Below are 23961 nucleotides of genomic sequence, written 5' to 3' on the forward strand. Positions count from 1 at the left end.
TCAAGTGATTAATAAAATGTTGGAAAGTCATTTTACTATAAAATCATACATTTTTGTTGTATATTGGATGTTTGGGGAGCAGAACAGTTCTCTAAAAGAATTGAGAAAATATAATGGCATTGAGGAAACTTGAGAAATTTGATTAGAGTTTTCTACTATACTGTTTATAAAATAGCCTAATGCCATATTTTTTCTTGTTTTTATAACCTTGTCACCATAGGCAACCTAGTCTTACTTGCTCTGAAAGCAAAAAGTGATGGAAAGAATGTGATATCTAAAATTGGACATAGCTTTCCTGAGATGCAAGATAATGCACTGTTCATTAACATTCATTATTTGCCAGTTAGTATTTTAGGATATATTATTACTAGTAAGAGCGGGGATAAGAGCTATGATCTTGAGCTAGTCTTGACTTCTCTATATCTTATTTATAAAATGAAAATGAATATTGTGTCAAAGGATTGTTTAGGCATTAAATGGCATAGTGGACAATGATTTATGAGTGGCCAATCAGTACGTAAATAAATGCTAAATATTTTTAGTTTCAGGAAATGCAATTAAGATCCAGTGGGATACAACTACAAATCCGCTAGAATGGCTAAAATTGAAGACTAGCAATAACAAATGTTGCCAAGACTCATGCTACTAGAACTCATACATTATTGAAGGGAGTGTACATAGTACAACCACTTTAAGAATAGCCTGACAATTTCTTACAAAACCATTCACCCGGAAATTCTGCCAGTAGATGGGACCTAAAATCTAGGTAGTAAATGTATATAAGGTTTTTCAATGTTGTGTTAGAAAATTTTCATAATGTTGTGAAAATATAGTACCTTTTATTCCATGTTTTTAAAATATTTACTGATTGAAACGTTTAAAAATGTGTTAAATACATTCACACGTGTAATATGAAACAAGCTTGTCCCATGTTACTCTGTTTTACTGCTTTGTGGTGGAATAACGAATATTGATTTCCAAAACATGTCACAACATTTGCAGTCCAGACCTTTCATGAGCACACTATACCATTTTAGTAGATTTCTACATGGATTTTACTTGAGTAGGTATTTCTTTGTTGGCTTTTAAGACCTCCTGCTATCAGGCTGGTTTTGTGCAGAGCATGGAGGAAGAACTTTCCCCTTCTTTTGTTGTACAGTATACCAGAAAAAGAAATTTAAAAATACACACTTTGATAATTTGTCTCTCCATAAGAAAACATATTTTTTTCTATTTCTTTTCAGGTGGTGGAGCTATTGTTAGCTCGAGGAGCAAATAAAGAGCACAGGAATGTTTCTGATTACACACCTCTAAGCCTGGCTGCTTCTGGTGGCTATGTGAACATCATCAAAATATTACTAAATGCAGGAGCTGAGATTAACTCTAGGCAAGTTGTATTCTCTTTCTGTAAGTCCCTTATTTAGTAAGACTGTTACAGATATTTGTAGAACACCTATTTTTTAGTGCCAAATTTAGTAAATCCCTTTATTACAAATTTGGCATTCAAAGTATTAGAGATTTTTGACATGAACTTTATGTAAGTAATTAAAACTGGACATAGAGCTTGAAAAATAGTGAGTACTATTTCTTATGATACTAAATGTAAACATCTTAGAAGCTTTTATTAAGCAACCTAATACATGCTTTAAGATTGAAAGTTTATCCTAATAATTTATTAATCACCTTCCAGCCCAAGTCATTATGTTGAGTGAAATAAAAAAATATATTCTAATAAAACATTTCTAATGGAGTCTTGGTAGTATCTCAGAGAATTACTAGGGTTGAGAATATTTTAAACAATCCTACAAAATAATCTTAGATTGGAATTCTGTATCATCTCCAATTTTTCTATGTCATTTAAAAAATATATTTTTCCATTTGTTTTCCCCATACCTGCACCCCCAGAACTGGTAGCAAATTGGGCATCTCTCCTCTGATGTTAGCAGCTATGAATGGGCATACAGCTGCTGTTAAGCTCCTGTTAGACATGGGCTCTGACATAAATGCTCAGATAGAAACCAATCGGAACACTGCGCTTACCTTAGCCTGCTTCCAAGGAAGAACTGAAGTGGTTAGTCTTCTGCTTGATAGAAAAGCAAATGTTGAACACAGAGCTAAGGTAAGAAAAAGTCTGAGATTTACACATGACTTTATTGCTTTGATATTTAAGATGTATAATAGCAACATGTTGATTATAATTTTAGTGCTTTCTAGTAACATTTATCTCCTATGGATATAATTAATTAGAAATCATTCTGTGTAACTCAGACATTAACTCTTGAAAATACCTGAGTGAGGCCGGGCGCGGTGGCTCAAGCCTGTAATCCCAGCATTTTGGGAGGCTGAGACGGGCGGATCACGAGGTCAGGAGATCGAGACCATCCTGGCTAACACAGTGAAACCCCGTCTCTACTAAAAATACAAAAAAAACTAGCCGGTCGAGGTGGCGGGCGCCTGTAGTCTCAGCTACTCGGGAGGCTGAGGCAGGAGAATGGCGGGAACCCAGGAGGCAGAGCTTGCAGTGAGCCGAGATTGCGCCACTGCACTCCAGTCTGGGCGACAGAGCGAGACTCCGCCTCAAAAAAAAAAAAAAAAGAAAAAGAAAATACCTGAGTGATAAATTTTTATAGGCAACAGTGACAGTAGGGTTATCAGCTGAAAAAGAGAGACTATTTTGAAAAGGAAGGGAGGGGAACATTTATTGAGTACCAGTTATGTGCCAAGTGCTTGCATCTTAAATAGATATTTTCTTTCTTTCTTCTTTTTTTTTTTTTTTTTTAACAATACTATTGGGATTAGGTAGAATTATTTTCTTTTAATAGATCAGACTGTAACTCGAAGGAGCTAATAAGGGTCAATGATTAAATTTAGTTGTGAATCTTGGTAACAACTGTATCATATTCCTTCTTCAAATTGTTATTCTTTAAAATTTTAGATCTTTCCAGTCTCTTATGTGTCGTTACTTTTAATTTTACACTAAACCTAGACTGGTCTCACACCACTAATGGAAGCTGCCTCTGGTGGATATGCGGAGGTGGGCCGAGTTCTTTTGGATAAAGGTGCTGATGTTAATGCCCCTCCAGTTCCTTCCTCAAGAGATACAGCTTTAACCATAGCAGCAGATAAAGGGCATTACAAATTCTGTGAGCTTCTTATTGGCAGGTATGTTGTTACCATACCCTTCATATATGAACACAAGTGTTACTAGTGATTACCATTCTCTCTGGGCAGTTAAACTATTTAAAAAATCAAATGTGATTATTTCTTCTTTTATAAACAAGTGCTTTTTTCCCCAAACCTACCCATTGTTTTCCAGCCATCCAGAGCTATGCTACATTGTCTGATTTGTTTCTGTGTAACCTAAAAATGTTTTTCTTTGATTATTGTCTATATTACTTTTAACATCTATAATAACAAGCTATTTGAACATCCATCTGTTACCAGACATACTACATCCCCCATACACAAGTCTTAAAGGTCTGGCAGTGATCTAAGGCTTCATTGTTCATTTTCTTGTTCTTTACAGCAATTAAGGCTTTTAGGTGTGGTTATGGGACTATTTAAGATAATCAGACAGGATCCAGGGTACTTTCTACTTTCAGTCATGTAGAAGTTGCCTGCTAGTTTTCCAAAGATGCTTGTCTATTTAACTTGTTTTCGTGCAGTCTCAAAGACCTCTGCATGGTATTCTAAGCAGTAGTATTTGGCAGTAACTGCTATTAACTGTTATTAACCATGGGTCTTCTCATCTACATCATGCCCACTGAATGAATGCTAAACCTGCATGTTATCCTTAACATAACTACAAAACACAGATTGAATATCCCTACTTGGAAAAACTCCAAAATATGGAACTTTTTGAGCCCTGTTATGACACTCAAAGGAAATGCTCATTGGAGCATTTCAGACTTCAAATACTGGATTTCAGATTAGGAATGGTCAAGCTGTATGTGAATACAAATAATCTGAAACAGTTACAGTTGACTCATAGGATATAGTTTGTGTAGTATAATTCTGAGAGCAAGACATATTTAAATCGTTGATTATTGAAAACAATTTTTATCTTTACAGGATATTTTCACATGTTAATAGTTGATTTTTCTTACTGTGTCATTTCATTCTATTTAAGACAATGCTAGGCTAGGTGTGGTGACAATGCCTACAATTCCAGCACTTTGAGACGTTGAGGTGGGAGGATTACTTTAGCCCAGGAGTTTGAGACCAGCCTGGGTAACACAGGAAGACTCCATCTCCACAATAAATTTAAAAATTAGCTGAGCATGGTAGCATGGGCCTGTAGTCCCAGCTACTCTGTAGGCTGAGGTAGGAGGATCATATGACCCCTGGAGGTGGAGGCTGCAGAGAGCCATGATCTCACCACTGCACTCCAGCCTGAGTGACTGAGCAAGACCCTGTATCAAAAAAAAAAAAAGACAATGCTATCTGTATCATTGGTTTTTAGGGGAGCTCATATTGATGTACGTAACAAGAAGGGGAACACTCCATTGTGGCTAGCAGCAAATGGTGGACACCTCGATGTGGTTCAGTTACTGGTGCAAGCAGGTGCAGATGTGGATGCAGCAGATAACCGCAAGATAACTCCTCTTATGGCAGCATTTAGAAAGGTATGAGTCTTTCATCCTCATTTACCTGGATGTTTTTTTACTTACATTAGGAAGTACATGGTTTAATGATCACTAAAGACTCATTTTGTGCTTTTGCAGCTGTGATGAAAGCAATAATATGCAAATAATTACTCTGATGGCAACGTTAAATGTAGATACATACAGGTTTTGCAGAATAGCCATTAATTTTAACCTTATTGGACATCAGAGCTAAGTAAACTTTTAAAAAGCTGTTCTAAGTAATGTTTTCAAAATCTAGTTGCAGTCTTAATCTTCACAAAGTATAAATCCAGTTAAGATGCATAAGTAAGTACCTCCAGTTAATTACTCTTAAGGAGTGTTTTCTTGTATTACCACTACAGAGAAAAATATCACTTACATTGGTTTTTTGGCGGGGTAGGGGGGGTGCGGTTTGTGCCAGGCACTGTGGTTCATGCCTGTAATCTCAGCACTTTGGGAGACCAAGGCGGGCAGATGAACGAAGCTCTGCCTCTGCAAAATTTATAAAACTTAGCTGAGCATGGTGGCGTGCACTTACAGTCCCAGCTACTCAGGAGGCTGAGATAGGAGGATGGCTTCAGCCTGAGAGGCAGAGGTTGCAGTGAGCTGAGATTGTACCACCGCACTCCAGCCTGGGTGACAGAGTATGACCCTGTCTCAAAAAAATAAAATTTGTTTTTATTTTGATTATTGACTTTAAATACTAAGAAAAAAAAATGAATTAAATAATGAAAATGCCACTACCAGCATTTTAAACTACTGAATTTCAAGTATATTATATTTAAAGGTAAAAGTATGAATTCTGTGAAAGTGAAACAAACTTTTTCTTTTTGTACATAGCACAGAGCTGTGTATAAGTAATTTGATTTTATTGTTTGATAATCCATTGATCTCTTAAATACAGCTTTAGTTTGTTATTGGGAATATCAGATTACTGTTACAGAGATTATAATTTTGAGTTTTGTCATTTGGAGATATGTAGATACAATTTCCTGTAGATGCCAAAATGTTGAAAAATTTTAATAAATAAATTGCGATAAGCTATCTCTTCCTTTTTCTCTTATTATTCTCTCTGACTCCTGTTTTTTATTCCACCTCTTCCCTAGATATTCTGGACTACCAGTGACTCTGTATTTTTGACTCTATATTTTTGTTACTCAGAAATCAAACTTATTCCTTCTCACTGGCTAGCTGCCTCTTCTCCAAGCAAGCTAGCATATCATTATCAAGTTAATCTTTCTAACCACTCTACTATGTTAGAGAACCTCTTCAAGAACCTTTCTGTGTCTCCCAAATCTCTGAAATCATTTGGAATCCAATCGTAGTTTGGTATTCAAAGCCACCACAATTTAGTGCTTGTAGAGTCTTGTCTCCCATTAAAATCCCTAATGTGGAGAATTATCTTCTTGCTTGGTCTTTTCCTTGTTCCTGTCTCTCACATCACCTTTGTTCTCATCTCATAGAATGACCATGTCTTTCTTCATTTTTCCAAAGTTGCTCATTCTTTAGTTATAGTTTAAGTCTCTCCTTCTGCCAAACTCTTCATCCTATTTGAGTTCACATTGAGATCTCTAATCTCTAGAGTTTGTACAAGTTTGACAGTCTTTATCATTCATTTGGAGAAATACATATTTTTATGTTATTACTCTATTAGAGTTATTATTTTTATTAGTTATTACTCTAGTATCTAACATGCTTATGTCTTTCCAAACAGACTTACTGACTTCAGATGAGCAGTGCTTATCTTTTATACTCTTATGTATTTGTTCCATTATTTCTTGAGTACCTACCATGTGCAACTGTGGGCTAGAGTACTATATTATATAGGGTGCAACATAGAATATGTATATATAACATATACTATGTTATATAGGCTGCAATATGGAAAGGTAAGATCCATACCCAAAGTTAGGTAACTGAGTTGTCCCATATAAATAACTTAAACACTGTAGAAGTGTTTGAGAGATCCTTAGGGAATGATGCAAGTGGCATTTGAGCTATTCATTTAGAGAAAAGTTTAGAAACATACAGTCTAAAAGGAAGAGATAGAGGCAATAGAAAAAATATACTAAAGATTAACAGCTGTTTGTCCCGACTGGCTAACTTTAGATGTTGTGTCAAAAAGCAACAGTATGGACTAGAGAAAGTGGGAATGGCTCTTAAGAAGTAGGAAAGGGCAAATTAAAGATTTTGAACTTAGATGCCGACCTGTATTGCAGTGAATAATCATAGCTTATTCTTCATGAAAGTATATATTCTTTCACACTACCTAGGACAGTATTATACATTTGTTTTTTATCTGAAGGAATGAAAAAACAAAATTATTATTTTTGCTCTTTTAATCCTCAGAATTGAAACTAGACTCTGATATTTAGGGAGTTAGCAAAGAAAAAAATAAGAATTCCTCCCCCGCACCACCACCCTTCAGACATATCCCCTACTCTTCATATTGATTTTGGAATTATTGGTTTTTTTATTCAGAGTTGTTTAGAATTTTAGCTCATATTATATACTTCTTTTTTGGAGGGTAGGATGAGAATGATCAATGTGGATTTAACTCACTGGAACCAAAGCCTGTCTCTTTTTCATTTATAGTGTAAATATGCAATGTAGTCTTCACTTTGTGGCACTAATCTTAACTGTTAAAGTTAGTTCAGGCATAGATTTACTGAATTGTTAGAGTCTGTTTTCAATCTGACATTGGTATCTATTTTTTAGGGTCATGTGAAGGTGGTGCGCTACTTAGTCAAAGAAGTCAATCAGTTTCCATCAGATTCTGAATGTATGAGATACATAGCAACCATCACTGATAAGGTAATACGTTGTTCACTGTATGAGCAAGGGACTCTATTCAGTTAATGTATCTTCCATTCTAAGAAAAATTCTTAGTTTGAGTAGTAAAGTGTAATATATAGCCATTTTATGTATCTAGTATTTGGGAATGAAGTGTGCAATTTAAGAGATTCTCGCAGATTATTTACTTACCTAATGAATCAATAAAACATTCTCTGCTATAGGATTATCTTATCTTTAAAAATAATACTTGAGGCTGGGCATGGTGGCTCAAGCCTGTAATCCCAGCACTTTGGGAGGCCGGGACAGGAGGATCATGAGGTCAGGAGATCGAGACCATCCTGGCTAACACGGTGAAACCCCGTCTCTACTAAAAAAAAAAAATACAAAAAACTAGCCGGGCGTGGTGGCAGGTGCCTGTAGACCCAGCTACTTGGGAGGCTGAGGCAGGAGAATGGCGTAAACCTGAAAGGCGGAGCTTGCAGTGAGCTGAGATCCGGCCACTGCACTCTAGCCTGGGTGACAGAGTGAGACTCCGTCTCAAAAAAAATAAATTAATTAAAATAAAATTAATACCTGAAGCCAGGCACAGTGCCTCACCCTTGTAATCCCAGCAGTTTGGGAGGCCAAGGCAGGTGGATTACATGAACCCAGGAGTTCAAGACCAGCTTGGGCAACATGGGGAGACCCCATCTCTACAAAAATACAGAAATTAGGCTGACATGTTGGCATGTGCCTATAATCCCAGCTACTTGGAAGGCTGAGGCACAAAATTTGCTTGAACCCAGAAGGTGGAGGTTGCAGTGAGTCAGGAGTGTCCATTGCACTCCAGCCTGGACGACAGAGCAAGACTCTGTCTCAAAAAATAAAATAAAAATAAAAAAATTATTGAGCTAATTTAATTTTTATGTGAACACTAAGTAATTCAAAGCAACATGTTATTATTCATTAGGGCTGTCTTCTGTATATGTATGTTTATCCAGACTTATACTTATATTGAGAAAGCATTGAATCCAATAGATTTTTATTTCCCGGTAAAATGAACATAGTACTTTTAATCATGAGCAAGAAGTCTTGAGCGTGATGTAAAAGTTAGGGTAACTTTTAGTTTTAACTAAGTTTTGGAATGAATTGGCTAGCAATTTTGCAGGAAATGCAGGGAAGATAAAATTGAATCCTATTAGAGATCAAATTGAGACCTCCTGGAGACATATATTTTGATTTGGAGTTTACACTAACACTTGAATAAAATCCTAACACATGCCTCTGAAAACCAAAGAGGCCAACGAATCTTAAAAAGTCTTCTTACTACATTTACACAGTTGCTATTACATAATAGTGAACAGCATTTCCCTGTAAGTTTTAATTTAAACTAGTTAGGTCACTGTCTTTCCTAGCTCTAGATTTGTCCATGTCAATTAACATTCCTATATATTACAGGTTTTTAGAGGCAGAGGGGGAGATTAAAAATAAATATTTTTAATAATACTAAGAATAAGACTGGTTTAGTGGCACACAGCTGTAGTCTCAGGTACTCATTAGTCTCATGTACTTGGGAGGCTGAGGTGAGAGGATCGCTTGAGCCCAGGAGTTAAAGGATACAGTGTACTATGATTGTGCCTATTAATAGCCTCTGCATTTAAGCCTGGGCAACATGGCAAGCCCCTATCTCTAAAATTAAATAAAGAAAAATTTTATAAAAGTAAGAAAGTACTGTTTTGCTTTCCTAAAGTGTGACTTGAGAATGAAATCACTGAGACAATTATATAAGTACATGTATCTGATTCCTTTATAAATGTTTCTTGTACATGAAATTGGAGCAACAAAGCTTAAATATTTGAAGACATTTCTCAAAAAATTTTCAAATCTGTTTTCTTTGTTGACATTGACTATTTCCTTTATCCTATTAACCAGCCAACATAAATTATTGTAGTTCTGTTTGCTGTACAATTTCTTATATTTAAATTAGAGGATAAATGATTTTTGTTTCTAAAGTGCCTGTTAAATGGATATTATTTTGAAGAATATCAAAAGCTGCTCTTTGATTCTTTATTTGTATATATTCCTAAATATACCATGTCAATTATGTTTTTATTTGCACGCCTTTTTTCCCCCTTTCATGGATCTTTATTGCTTAGGTTTGAGTACCTTACTAAAGATCTTCATGTTTTTAGGAATTTCTCTAAGTGGGAATTGTTCTGTGAGCCTGGAAACATCTTAATTTTGTATTATAGGAGATGCTGAAGAAGTGTCATCTTTGTATGGAGTCAATAGTACAAGCCAAAGATAGACAGGCTGCTGAAGCAAACAAAAACGCCAGCATTTTGTTAGAGGAGTTAGACTTGGAAAAGGTAATAATAATCTTTACATGTGAAAACTACCCACTTTTTTCCATCTTGTTTTCTCTTCTTTTGATTTGTAATCCGTTGTTTTTTTGTTTTGTTTTGTTTGCTTTAAATTATGTACATGGTTTCTTTCTACATTTGGCTCAAATCGTGGAGAGAATTATGAGTACATTGAACATCATTAAAAGCTTCTCTTTGTAATGAAATTAACAACATTTTGTTATAGGAATTGCATTGATCTGGAAGTCAGAAAACTTAGCTTCTAGTTCTGGATTTTAGTCTTATCTCAGCTAATGATCTCTTAATCCTCAACTATATCTGTTGTTTTTTGATATTAGGCCTTGTAATTTATTGCCAGCAAGTACCAAATGCACTACCAAGGCATAACCAACCAGTGAAATACAAATCTTGGAATGTCTAATGAGTATACTTTTTAAATGGGTGACTTCTCTTGTACTTTTCTCTTTCAGGCAGACTACAGCATCATTCCCATCTATTCCCATGGGGAGTAAAATACACCAAAACAGCATATAGTGTGGACAGTCTTATAGCTTCTTCACTCCCCTTTTCTGCCACATTTTCCCCTATAATTCTGTACTGTAGAACTTAATTGAATAGTAATCATAGGAATATAATTGGTTTGACGTTGAATATTATGGAACTGCCATACCTCATCTTTTATAAAAAGGTCAATAGCCAGGCACAGTAGCTCACGTCTATATTCCCAGCACTTTGGGAGGGCGAGGCAGGTGCATCACCTGAGGTCAGGAGTTTGAGACCAGCCTGGCCAACATGGCAAAACCCCATCTCTACAAAAGATACAAAAATTAACCGGACGTGCTGATGCATGCCTGTAATCCCATCTACTCGGGAGGCTGAGGCAGGAGAATCACTTGAACCTGGGAGGCGGAGATTGCAGTGAGCCAAGATCACGCCACTGCACTCCAGCCTGGGCAAAAGAGTGAGACTCCATCTGAAAAAATAAATAAAATGTTTTTAAAAAGGTCAAAGTGCCGTAAAATTTAACATGTACTGTTTAAATTTATAAAGGATATGCAGTGATAATTATGCATATGCATTTTTTGACTTGTTAGCTACATTCTTTTTTAACTATACTTGCTTTATTAAGCTCTACATTTTATCCTGCATTAATATGAATCATTTGAAATACTTTATTCTAATTTAAATTTGAAAATGCTGTTTCCTGAAAAAATGTATTTTATTTTGGAGACTCTTCATTTTTAAAAATTTCTGGTTTATATTCTGAGCAAATTAAAATTAGCTTTTTTGGTCATTTAAAAATGTTAAAAGAATGTGAGTGCATTAAGAGATATAATGATCACTATAATTACTGTTTGACCTATTTTTATATTCACTACCTAACATTTATTTAATGCCTGCTAAATACTAGGCAGTATAATTGGGCCAAGTTGTGTGATAGAATATATATTTGATTCTTTAAATTTTTGATTTTTTATTATAACAGTGTGCTCAGTTTAAACAGACAAAGAACAGTTGCCATCATTTTAAGATAACTGAAGTTAGAAATCTGATATGATTGATTTAAAATCTTTACCTCTGCAATTACCTCTAAGACCTTTTAAGACCCTGCAATGATCTGCCGACCCACTCCACTTCTTACACCTCTCTGGCCTTGTTTTTTGTTACTCTTTCTTTTAGTCACCTTGCGCTATCCATACTGACCATCCTCTTTTTGTTTGTGCTGTCAGCAGCATCTTCTGTGAATGTCCCTTAGATGTCCTCATGTTTTAGTTTCCTCTTCACAAGTACTTTTCTGCTCTTCTCTGCTTTATTTTTCTCTTTTCAACATTCTAAATACTGTATTCATTCAAAATACTTAATTATCTTGTTTGTCTCTCTCTACCACTAGAACATATGTGCCACAAAATAGTGTCTGGCATGTTGTAGGCACTGAATAAATATTTGTTGAGTGAATAAATATTCACACTTACCGTGATGGTGTACTTTTTTAAAAAAACAGAATCATGCAAACATATTACTTTAATACTTGCTTTCCCCTCTCTTAGTAACTGATGCATATTGTCATTTGATAGTGATTTTAAGTTACTGCAGAATAGTCCATAATAAGTTTGTTTCCAGTTTTTTATCACGACAAATAAAGTTGTAATAAACACCCTTATATATATTTTTAAAATATTTTGCTCCTTTTATTTTTATGAAGTAAGTTCCTTCATGTGGGTCAACATACAGTAGTTCCTTTTTTTGTGGTTTTGCTTTCCCTATGGTCTGAAAATATTAAATGAAAAATTCCAGAAATAAACAATTCATAAGTTTCATGTTGCATGCCGTTTTGAGTAGTGTGATGAAATTTTGCGCCGTCCTTTTCTGTCCCACCTGGGACATGAATCCTTTTGTCCGGTGTATCCACTTAGTAACCCTCAGTTATCAGATTGACTGTTGAGGTATCACAGTGCTTGTGTTCAAGAAACCCTAATTTTACTTAATGGCCCCAAAGTGCAAGAGCAGTGTTACTGGCATATTGTTATAATTGTTCTATTTTATTGTTATTGTTGCTTATCTTTCATTGTGCCTAATTTATAAATTTTATCATGGGTTTCTATGAAAAAACATATATATACAGGGTCCAGTACTATGCAAGGTTTCAGGCATCTACCAGGGATCTTGGAACGTATTTATTCATCATGGATAAGTGCCCGATAAGGGGGCACTAATGTATTTTTAGTTTAGTAGATACTTGCAGAATCTAGGTACTTTCCTAGTACCATCAGCAATACACCAATGTCATTTCCTTGTATTCTTGCCAGCATTATTTAACCTTAATGTTTATACTTTCAAGAGCCTTAGTTTTAAGAGAAGTGAAGAGAAACTTCTTTTAAATGTCATTGTGTATTTTTCCATAATATTGAAACCAAAGGTAATGAAGAATTCTTAATCATAAATTAATTCCATCTAAATTGATTCCTCCACATGCATTATATACTTTTATGTGTAGTTTTGAGTGAGCATGGAACATATGTAAAATTTTAAATTATAGAGGAACCACTTTTTCCCTGAACGACAGCCCATATTTTTATTTGAAAGATTATCAGATTGGGATATTAGAGTTTGGTTCACTATTTTTTAGTTATAATTTACATCTGGGAAAATGTACTTCTTTAGTCTTCTGAGTTATATTACATTCTGGCTTCATCACTGGAGTTGGTCTTGACTGGTCTGAGTTGAGATTCTCCATACGTAAGTTATCCCTTGTATAAAAGTGCTTCTTTGGTCAATCTTTCTATTTTGGAAAATTTGGTTTATAAAAACTGCTGCAGTAAGCTGGGCATGGTGGTACATGCTTCTAGTCCCAGCTACTCGGGAGGCTGAGCCCAGGAGTTCAAATCCGACCTGGCCAATGTAGTGAGACCCAGTCTCTACAAAAGAAAAAGAGATCAGTGGCCATTATATTAAGGCACCAGATTTTTTAATACTTATTCAGTAAACATTTATTTATTGAGCATTTACTAAGTGGAAGAGTCCCTGCTCGGGAGTAGTTCCATCTGGTCAAGCTATGGAATCCTCTTAACAGTTAATTACTTGCTCTCTTAGAACATTAACGACTGGCCGGGTGCGGTGGCTCAAGCCTGTAATCCCAGCACTTTGGGAGGCTGAGACAGGCGGATCACGAGGTCAGGAGATCGAGACCATCCTGGCTAACATGGTGAAACCCCGTCTCTACTAAAAAATACAAAAAACTAGCCGGGCGAGGTGGCGGGCGCCTGTAGTCCCAGCTACTCAGGAGGCTGAGGCAGGAGAATGGCGTAAACCCGGGAGGCGGAGCTTGCAGTGAGCTGAGATCCGGCCACTGCATTCCAGCCTGGGCCACAGAGTGAGACTCCGTCTCAAAAAAAAAAAAAACATTAACGACTAAGTTATGTTCTTGGCTGTTAGAATCCCTAGCAGGTATTTTAAACTTACATTTTTGATATAGTTATTTCACCCCCTTCACTTCATTTTAGTTTTTTTTTTCCTCTACCTTTTTTTTTTTTTGTAAACTTTTAGAGAGCTAGGTAATAGTGTATTTTTCAAACACAATCTATCCCATTCTCGGTTTCACGCATTTCATTCTCAGATTATTGCTTTCTATCTTTTCAACTTTACGCCCTCTAGAATTCTACTTTTAATAATCCTGCCAACACCACCAGTACTACCCTTTCATTATTCCTTACTCCTTTCTTTCTTCTTATTCTCACATGAACCTCAGTAACTAAATGTGTCGAGAAAAAACAATCTTTACGACTAATTTTACTTGAAATATGTGACAACGAACCCTTTTATGCTGACCAGTAGCTATACTAGGTTTCCCTAGCCCTTTAATGCTGACCAGTAGTTAAAATGCTGCATTTCCTTAGTTTAATTTAATCTTCCGTTCATCTAGACCACTGTTTCTTACTTTCTCCCTTATCCTAAGAACTCCAGCACCACCTCTCTTTCACCTTCAGTAGGTGATCTTGCATCCTAAGAAAATTGAATCATCGGAAGAAAACTTGCAAAGACTTTCCCTACACCATCTATCTGTCCACCAGTACCTGCATCTCCTCTTCTTTACCTTTAATGGGAAAATGGAAGCATCAGAAGAAAACTTCCAAAGACTTTGCCTACCCTATCTATCCACCCACCAACATCTACACCCATATACTTCCTACCAGTGACTAAACTTTTTTTTTAGACAGAGCCTTGCTCTGTCCCCCATGTTGGAGAGCAGTGGTGCGATCTTAGCTCACTGCAACCTCCACCTCACAGGTTGAAGTGATTCTTCTGCTTCAGCCTCCGAAGTAGCTGGGATTACAGGCATGGACCACCATGCCCTACTAATTTTTGTATTTTTGGTAGATATGGGTTTTCACCATGTTAGCCAGGCTGGTCTTGAACCCCTGACCTTAGGCAATCTGCCAGCCTCGGCCTCCCAAAGTGCTGGGAATAACAGGCGTGAGCCACCGCACCCGGCCTAGATAAACTTTTGGTAACCAGTCCCTTCATTGTGTACCAGATCCTATATGGTTTCTTCTTCTCAACAGCACTGTCGGTAGCAATTCTCTTTTCTTTCTCCTGTTTTTTCCCCCTCTTGAATCATTCTCATCAGCATACATACTTATTTCTCCAATCTTAAACACAGAAAACCTTTTGACTTCAACCCTCTTGCCTCAGCCTTTTAGCTACAGACCCATTTCTCTGCTTCCCTTTGCGGTCAAGATCCCTGAACCACCGCTTTCAGTCACCTCCATTTTTTTTCCATTATCCTGAATCTGTTCCTGACAGGCTGGCTCTCACTCCCACAACTCACTAAAATTAAGCTTTTGTGGTTTCCAGTGACTTTCATGTAGCTAAATCCAATGGTTACTTCTCCTCTCCATCTTTATCTTACTGAATAAGTAAAAACATTTGATATACTCTCTTCACTTGGCTTTCATGCCACTACAGGCTCTTTTTTTCCTCCTACCTGTCTGGATGTTCCTGTCTCCTCTTGCTGGTTCCCTCTTCTCCCCTACCTTTTAGCGAAAAGCCTTTTGACTTGTTACATGGTCTTCTTTATCCACTGGTGGTCTTATCCTGCCCACTAACTTTAAAGGTACACCAGTTGATCACAAATGTGTACCTCTAGCCCAGACTTCTTTGCTAAACTTCAGTCTCATATATTCAGCTAGCTACTCAACATGTCCATTTGAATACCTAATTAGACATCTCACACTTGATGTGTCCAAATATGAACTGATCTTTGCCCACCCCAAACCCACAACTCTTAATTGCTCAGGCCAGAAACCTTGAAGTCATCCTTCATTTCTCTCTATACTCCATTGTATTGAAAAATCTTGTTACCTTTGCCTGAAAATTAGTTACTCGGCAGGCGGAGTTGGGATGATCACCTGAGCCTGGGGAGGTCACTGCAGTGAGCTGTGATTGTGCTACTGTACTCCAGCCTAGGCAACAGTGTGAGACCTTGTCTCAAAATACAGATATATAATCTTAATCACTTCTCACCATGGTTCAAACAATTAATTTAATCTCATACCTGCATTAGTCATTTAACTGGTCTCCCTGATTCTGTAATTGCTTGTAGTTTATGTAGCACTCTGAGTGATCGTCTTCAATTATCTAAATCAAATCATATCACACTTCTGTTCAGAGCCCGACAATGACTTTCCATTTCCCTCTCAGTAAAAGATAGTCTTTAAAATGCTCTGCAAGGCCTTAGGTTATCAAAGCCTCCTGATACTGTTCCCTGAAACTCATTTTCTACTGTTCTTAGCCATGCTAGCTTACTTGAATATATTGGGTCCAACTCTAACTTAGAGCTTTTGTACTGGCTCTTCTCTTTGGCTGAAATATTTCATGTCCTTCAGGTGTTCACTTAACTTCATCTCATGCGGGGTACACTGATTACCCTATTTAAAAATCAAAACCCCCCATTTGTCACCATACACACATTTTTCATCTTGCTGCTTTTTCCCCTTTTTTACATTGCACTTATCACCTTTTGACAAACTATAATGTATGCATTCTATTTATCTGTATCTACCCTCCTCTAACCAACTAAATGTAAACTTGGTGAAGGCAAGGATGTTTTATCCGGTTTATTGATGAAACTAGAACCATGCATAGCACATAGCAAGTTATCAGAAAATTTTTGTTGGATCTTCTCCCTACCTTCCTTTGAAACTTCTTGATCTCTTTCTTCTGTTGATATTACTACTCTTTAGTGAGAAATGAAATCTTGATGCTACCTTAAGGTTCTCACTTATTTTTGCCTCCCATTCTTTACATCCAGTCAGTGAATTAACTTGGTAAGTTAACTTAGACCTGTATCTGGCACATATTAGACCCTCTATATATTGGCTGTATCAGCACTGTCATCATGATCATTATCATCATCACTACCATCACCTTTTATTTAGCTTTGGCAGTCTCTGTGTCTGCCTTCTGTTCCATCCACTTCCTCTCTGAGTGGTCACTTCTCACCCAAAATTTTGCATTTGGCTTCTTAAAAGTCTCCCTCTGTGTGTGTGTGTGTGTGTGTGTGTGTGTGTGTGTGTATGATAATATATATCTGTGTCTCTCTCTTTTGTCTTCAGTATTCCTTTTCTGTCCCAGTGTAACTTTTCCAGTTTCACTTTTTTTTCTTTTTTCTTTTGGAAAGACGGAGTCTTGCTCTGTTGCCAGGCTGGACAGCCGTGGCGCAATCTTGGCTCACTGCAACCTCCGCCTCCTGGGTTCAAGTGATTCTCCTGCCCTCAGCCTCCCGAGTAGCTGGCACTACAGGCGCGCATCACCACGCCCAGCTAATTTTTGTATTTTTCGTACAGATGGGGTTTCACCATGTTGGCCAGAACGGTCTAGATGTCTTGATATCGTGATCTGCCCGCCTTGGCCTTCCAAAGTGTTGGGATTACAGGCATGAGCCCACGTTTTTTTTTTTTAATACACAGGTGCGATGCCTTACTTTCTCCTCAGAAACCCTCAGTGCCTCTTTGTTGATTGCATAGGAAATTCTAAACATTCAGGTCCTCGTCTCTGATTTCTCCAGGCTCATCTTTCACTATGGTTCTCTACTCCTCACATATCCCATTCACTTTCATATATCCAAATCTGCAGTGCAGTATATGTTTAGTCTGGACTGGCTCTCCCCAATTCCTTAAATTCTTATTTTATAAAGCCTAACTCCCAAGTGTCACTTTGTTTCCTGAGCCCTCAATTAGAAATCATCAGTTGGGTTAGTGCCCGCTCCCATTCCACAGTGAAGTTATTCTACAACTTGACCCTTTTTCTCAAAGCCTCTAACCTCCCCCACATACACTAACAAACATGACAACAGTTCTCCAAGAAATAAAATGAGATTTAGGCTTATGAGAGAAAGTGAGAGAAAATATAGAAAGTGAGACTGGGTTTTTAGTTGTATTTTCTTAGGCCTCTGGACATATTTGAATCTTCATGGTTTAGTTACTCTTTCCATATGCTGTCTGGGATTTTCTATCAGTTATTAGCACCTCTCCCTATGCCTTTATCTTCAGTTTCTGCTGTTTTACTAACTCCTACCACTACCTACAGCTTCAGTCAAGGCAGAGGTACAATCAAGGTAGTTCTATCCTAATGGAACTTTTTCTCAAATGTAGTATTTTGCTTTTCTTTTAATGCTTATAATAATCTCTGTGTCTTACTAACTATTTTAAATTAAATCTCAGCTCAGAACTATGTGACCTGCTTCTCCAATAAACTAACTGTGGTGGAGGTAACCAATGGCATCTCAACTGACAAATGCTTGTTTTTTTTAATTTAATTTTATTTTTTGTTTGTTTTCAGTTACAAAGCACGCCAAATCCATTTACCTCTTTTCAGTTCTTATTGATGCCCACTTTATGAGGTTTACCAGTGTTGATCTGGCCTTCCTTCTTCCATTGGAGTTGCTTTCTCCTGTTTGTCCTCCTCTATCTGAGGAAGCCTCATTTGTTCTTCCTTTACCCCTTAGATATTCTGTCACACACATATATACATAAACTCTCTCTCTATATATATATGTATAATATTTATATATTTTATTATATATAGTAAAATAGTAGGTATATGTATGTATGTATGTACACACTCACAGTTATACCTTTTTCCTCTGGTTACCTCATTTATTAGTTTTAGCTACCACCTGCAAACTTATAATACCTCTTAAATCCTGTATCTGTTGATCCACACTTGCTAATTCTGCTTACTTTTAGAGCTCCATGCCATGTAAAGTTGGGTCATTTTATAGCCATAGCTTGGTATCTCCCCCCCAGAAATTTTCCCTAGGACCTCTGAATTAGTGCCCTACCTACTCTTAGTGAATTAAGAGGGTTAGTAAAATATATCAGATTATCAAAACACCGGTATTAAAACTTCAAAATTTAGACACTAGTAAATACTTACCTTTTAGGGTTAAACTCTGAAGTTCGATAATCCAAACTCAAATTACTCTTGCCAAAGGGCTACCCCCGACTGACTCTACACGCCCTGATAAATTTGCATATCTAAGACCCAGCCACACCCTATGACCTACCCAAACCTACCACCCCCATCAACATCTAGCACATATGTGCTTAAATGAAATCCTGGTTTCTGAATTAAAACTCTTACACTTTTAAAAAAGTTCTCCACCCCCAAATTCCCCCCGGCCCCCCACTTAAATAGCAGTCATAATTAGCTCCTGCTACCAGACAAGTTCAAAATTCCAGCAAAATGAACAACCCATCATGGATGAGCCAAAACTCTAAAACTTCATTTGCTGTTTTGAGCCTCCCCCAAACCATTCCTTTCCCGGGATTTTTCTGTCCAAACAGATATGACACAGATAAAATATTGGTTTTGTTATTCCTAATCCTGAAGTAGTGAGACTTAATACACACTTGTGGCCACAGCTGCTTTGTTAATACGTTTTTCTGGTGCACATTTCACCTTCGTTTTCACTCCTCCTCTCCCTCTTATATCTACTTACCTCTTCCACAAAGTCAAAGCTAGACAGAACAACCACACTTCTCCCTCCTTCACTGGGGTCCACGTGGAGAAAACACATAAGCAAGGCTCAAATGAGCTGAGTCACACATGCTCAGTTTCTTCTTTCAAACTCACCAATCAGATATTACTCCTCCCTTGTGGTGATCCAGGGAGTAAAGGTCAGTTACTGTTTTGTTCCTAATACTTCAGCAGGGGTAAAAGCTCCTCCTCTACTGATCTTCAGATTGGAGCTTTCTGGGAGTCCAGCATAAATTTCCAGGGTTAGGATGCAGGCAGTTTCTGTATCTTTAGCTTTTAGATGCATTCTTTCCTAAAATCGTCTGCCAGGGAAAGTATGGGTATTCTGCATGGTTTTCCTTCAATGTTTCCCTTTTCAGGAACAAGACTTATCTCTTACCTAGCCTAAGGTAAGTATGTTGCGTTGCCCCAGGGTGTAAAAACCTGGTGGTGGGCCAAACTTTTCAAGAACCTAGCTGAGAGCTGGTTTGACTGTCTTGGGTTATCAAAATTTAAATTTGGCTTAAAAAAAAAAAAAGAACCTAAGAGAAGGTTAATTTGAAAGGCAGGACAGAGAGTATCTAGCAAAAGCACAACACTTAAAAGGTGAAGTCAGACTTTTTTGAATGGAAACTAAATATTGTTTGGCTTATGAATTTGTGAGGACTGGTTTTACATGTTGTAGGCTCCGTGCCTTAACTGACATTGTTTGGACACATATTTAAAATACACATAAAATAATTCAGAATGCTAGATTATGGGTGGCGAATAGTTTTTAAGAAACATCTTTTAGGTGACATGCAGACAGAGTTGAAAGATAATTTTCATACCTTTATGAACCAAGAATGAAAATTTAACAGTTTAAATAGTTTATTAAGATATATTTTTGGACTTTTAAACCTACACTTAGTTTTTTGACTGTGAAAGTAATAATGCACTCATTTTAACAAATAGAAGCAATGTATAGTTATATAAAGTAAAATTGAAAGACACCGTCTTTCTGCTATCCCTCCTCCTGTTCTACCCTCCAGAGGTAGTCTCTGTTACCCTTTTATTTATAACTTTTATGGGGTTTTTTCTGTATTTATACAAATCGTTGCACAAAGAGGGTTCTCTTCTCTCATAAAAGTGATTATTAGTCTTCAGTGTGCCTTTTTTTCTCCTAACAAATGTAAACTGGAAGCATTTTTCCAAGTACATATTTATAATACTTATGGTGGCTATCTAGTATTCTGTTAATATATACTGTTAATTTATTCCTTCCCATTGATAGATTTACCTTGTTGCCGTGTATTGCCATTATAATCAATTTGCAAAGAAAATTGCTGAACCCTTGAGTTTTTCACTAGAGATAGACATTTTATAGAATAAGTTGTTAGGATAAGCAGTTTGTAATTTTTCTTAGGAGCCTTTCAAATTAGTTTTTCTAAAATGTAAATATTCATGCCCACAGCAGTACAGGAGATAAATCAGTTTCTCAGACTTGTGCTAATATCTGATGCTTTTTATAATTTTGCCAAATTAATGATCAAAAAATGGTTCTTTGTCAGTTCAACTTACATGTCCTTAATGATTAAAAGCTATGTATTTGTTTATTATTTACCCATTTTAAAATTAGTCATATTGTTAATTTGATCTTGATATTGTAAAAATATTGTCTCTTTAGAGTGGTTTGAATAATGATCTTGATAAAACAATGAATTGAACTAGATGACTTTGAATTTTATGATATCATGGTTTCCTTATTATTAAATGATTATGTGACAACTTTTTCTCCAGGGTAAATTTCAGTGTTATATCTCTGCTTTATTGATCTTTAACAGTTAAGGGAAGAAAGTCGGAGGCTGGCTTTGGCTGCGAAAAGAGAAAAAAGAAAAGAGAAGAGAAGGAAGAAAAAGGAAGAACAAAGAAGAAAACTGGAAGAAATCGAAGCCAAAAATAAAGAGAACTTTGAACTCCAAGCTGCTCAAGAAAAAGAAAAGCTTAAAGTTGAAGGTATTTTCTCAACAACCATCCCATTTGTTTTATATTCTAGTTAAAATTATATTTACTTGATTATCAGTCACTCTTGAAAATACACTTTTAAGTTATTAACCCCTTAAGTTAGGCCATGCACAGTGGCTCACGCCCATAATCCCAGCATTTTGTGGCAGGTCAAGGTGGGAGAGTCACTTGAGTCTAGGAGTTCAAGACCAGCCTGGGCAACAAAGTGAGACTATCTCTACAAAAAAAGAAAAAAAAAAATTTAATTAGCTGGGCACAGTAGCATACTCCTGTAATCCCAGCTAGCTACTGGGAATAAGGGAGTAAGGTAGGAGGATCACTTCAGCCTGGGAGGTTGAGACTATAGTGAGCCATGATGTGGCACCACTGCACTCCAGCCTGGGTGACAGAGCAAGACCCTGCGTCAAAAAAAAAGAGAAAAGAAAAGATATATGCTTTTTTTGTTGTTGACTGAATTCCTCCGTAACTTTGTTATGAAAAATTTCAAACCTACAGACAAGTTGACAGATGATAAAATGAATACCTGAATACATTACACCTAGATTGACAAAATTGTTAACATTTTACCATATATGCTTTATTTTTCTCTTTAATTACTTCCACATATTTTTTTCTGAGCCATCTGAAAGTAAATTGCAGACATCCTGACATTGCACCTATAAATCCTTTTCTCTTTTTTTTTGAGACCGAGTCTTGCTCTGTCGCCCAAGCTGGAGTGCAGTGGCGTGCTCTCGGCTCACTGCAACCTCCGTTTCCTGGGTTCAAGCTATTCTCCTGCCTTAGCCTCCCAAGTAGCTAGGACTACAGGCATGCGCCTCCATGTCCACCTAATTTTTGTATTTTTAGTAGAGAGGGGATTTTGCCACGTTGGCCAGGGTAGCCTCTAACTCCTAATCTCAAGTGATCCCCCCCACCTTAGCCTCCCAAAGTACTGGGATTATAGGAGTGATCCACCGTGCTGGCCACCTATAAATAATGAAGCCCACATCCCAAGAATGACATTTGCTTGCATCATCCTAATACCGTTTTAGGTATTATAAATGGTAATTTCATAATATCATCTACAATTCAGATCATCAATTTCTTCAAATGAGGGAATTATTTTTAACTAGGTTGTAATCAAAAGGTTATTTGGGATGGATGTTTAGTAATCCTGTCCCTTCATATCCACAGGGAATGGTTTCCAGGACCCTCACAGATACTAAAATTCAGATACTTAAGTCTTTATATAACATGGTGTAATATTTGCATAAAAATTATGCACATTCTCCCATATACTTTAAGTCATCTCTGTATTACCTCTAATACCTAATATAATGTAAATGCTGTGTAAATAGTTGTTATACTGTGTTTTTTTAATTTGTTTTTTTTTATTGTTTTGTTTTTCGAATACTTTCAATCTAGTGTTGGTTAAATCTGTGGATAAAGAGGACTGACTGTATTGTGGGAAGGAACCATTGCCATGAAACCACCAAAAATATGTGCATGCAGTGTGTGTATGTGTGTTTGTGTTGTTTTTTGTTTTTTGTTTTTTTTAATTTCCCTTCTCCAGCCTTTTATTTTGAAAATTTTCAAATTACAGAAAAGATTAAGGATTAATATGGTGAACACCTCTATGTCACCTACATTTTTAAAGCATTTTGGCACACATGGGATATGTCTTCTCTTTTTTTGAGTTGTTTGCATGTAAGCTATACACATCACGTGAAATCACCCCTAGATACTTGATTATATATTTCTCAGAAAGAGGACATGATTTTACATAACTGCAACATTAAGAAATTTAATAATTATATAACAATACATAATATACAGTACATACTTATATTTTCCAAACTGTCCTCCAAATTTTTTTTTCTCTGACAAAAGGATATACACACACACACACATTTTTTTTTTTTTTTAATTCAAGTAGCTGCAAATAGGAAACCAGAGGGAGAGCCCCAGGATGGGACAAATCATGGCTACCCCTCCGCAGCAGAACAGGGGGAGGAGGTGCTCCCTACACCCTTTATGGTCGATTTGGGCCCCCTTGCTCACTCTGCTGCAGCATCCTAGGGGCAGGGCCCCACCTTCCCTGGGACTGGGGTAGTCACTCACCCAGCCTGCCATGCCCTAGCCCCTCTTCCCCACGAAGAGTATCTTATGAGAGGGGATTGTGGGCAGAACAGGAGGCAATGAGGATGAACATTTGATGCTGGTAGCAGCAGCAATGACGGATGTCGAAGAATGGAACACTGAACAAAAAGCACCACCACTGTCCAGAGGTAGTTTGTGAACAGAGGAAAAATGGAATCAGAACCTTGGGGGGCAGGGAGGAGCAGGAGGGTTGGGAAGAGGCAGGGTGAGCTCCTTGTTATTGGTGCCCCTTCTGAGGAGGGGGAAATGGCCAAGTGGCGGAAGCAAAGTAAGGTTGGGAGAGCAGCCCCAGCCCACCTCAGGCGGTGGCCACAGAACTTGTGGGCCTCACCTAGACAATAAGTGACTGCATCTCTATCACCGCAATATGTACTCAGATCCCAAGCAAAGGGCAAGGGTGCTGGGGCCACAGTGAAGAGGGAGTAGGAGGCTCATACCCCTCCTGCCTTCCTGTAGCCAAAGGGGACTGTCCAACCTAGTGCAGGGACTAGGGGAGGTGGGAAAGGATGAAAAGTGTGAGCCCCACGTAGTGACAAACA

At 37.2% G+C, this 23961-nt stretch overlaps 1 protein-coding gene and 1 long non-coding RNA gene across 7 annotated transcripts in view; one reads left to right on the forward strand and one right to left on the reverse strand.

Annotated features, from left to right (window-relative positions):
- ANKRD17 (ankyrin repeat domain 17) overlaps positions 1-23961 on the forward strand; it is a 196329-nt gene that overhangs the window by 146541 nt on the left and 25827 nt on the right. For all 6 annotated transcript variants that reach the window (XM_033214471.1, XM_033214475.1, XM_033214474.1 and 3 more), the window contains 7 exons: positions 1245-1387; positions 1906-2119; positions 2987-3162; positions 4463-4625; positions 7344-7439; positions 9653-9769; positions 21103-21274. In XM_033214471.1, the coding sequence (XP_033070362.1) occupies positions 1245-1387; positions 1906-2119; positions 2987-3162; positions 4463-4625; positions 7344-7439; positions 9653-9769; positions 21103-21274 (1081 nt within the window). The remainder of the gene's footprint in view (positions 1-1244; positions 1388-1905; positions 2120-2986; positions 3163-4462; positions 4626-7343; positions 7440-9652; positions 9770-21102; positions 21275-23961) is intronic.
- Positions 12810-18754, reverse strand: LOC117085508. The gene is made up of 3 exons (XR_004437985.1): positions 18698-18754; positions 15816-15898; positions 12810-13179 (listed from the first exon to the last, which is right to left on the reverse strand). It is a non-coding gene; the product is annotated as an uncharacterized LOC117085508 (long non-coding RNA).

Source organism: Trachypithecus francoisi, unplaced genomic scaffold (genome assembly GCF_009764315.1).
Source record: "Trachypithecus francoisi isolate TF-2019V2 unplaced genomic scaffold, Tfra_2.0 Lachesis_group1, whole genome shotgun sequence".
In the NCBI taxonomy this organism is placed as follows: Eukaryota; Metazoa; Chordata; class Mammalia; order Primates; family Cercopithecidae; genus Trachypithecus; species Trachypithecus francoisi.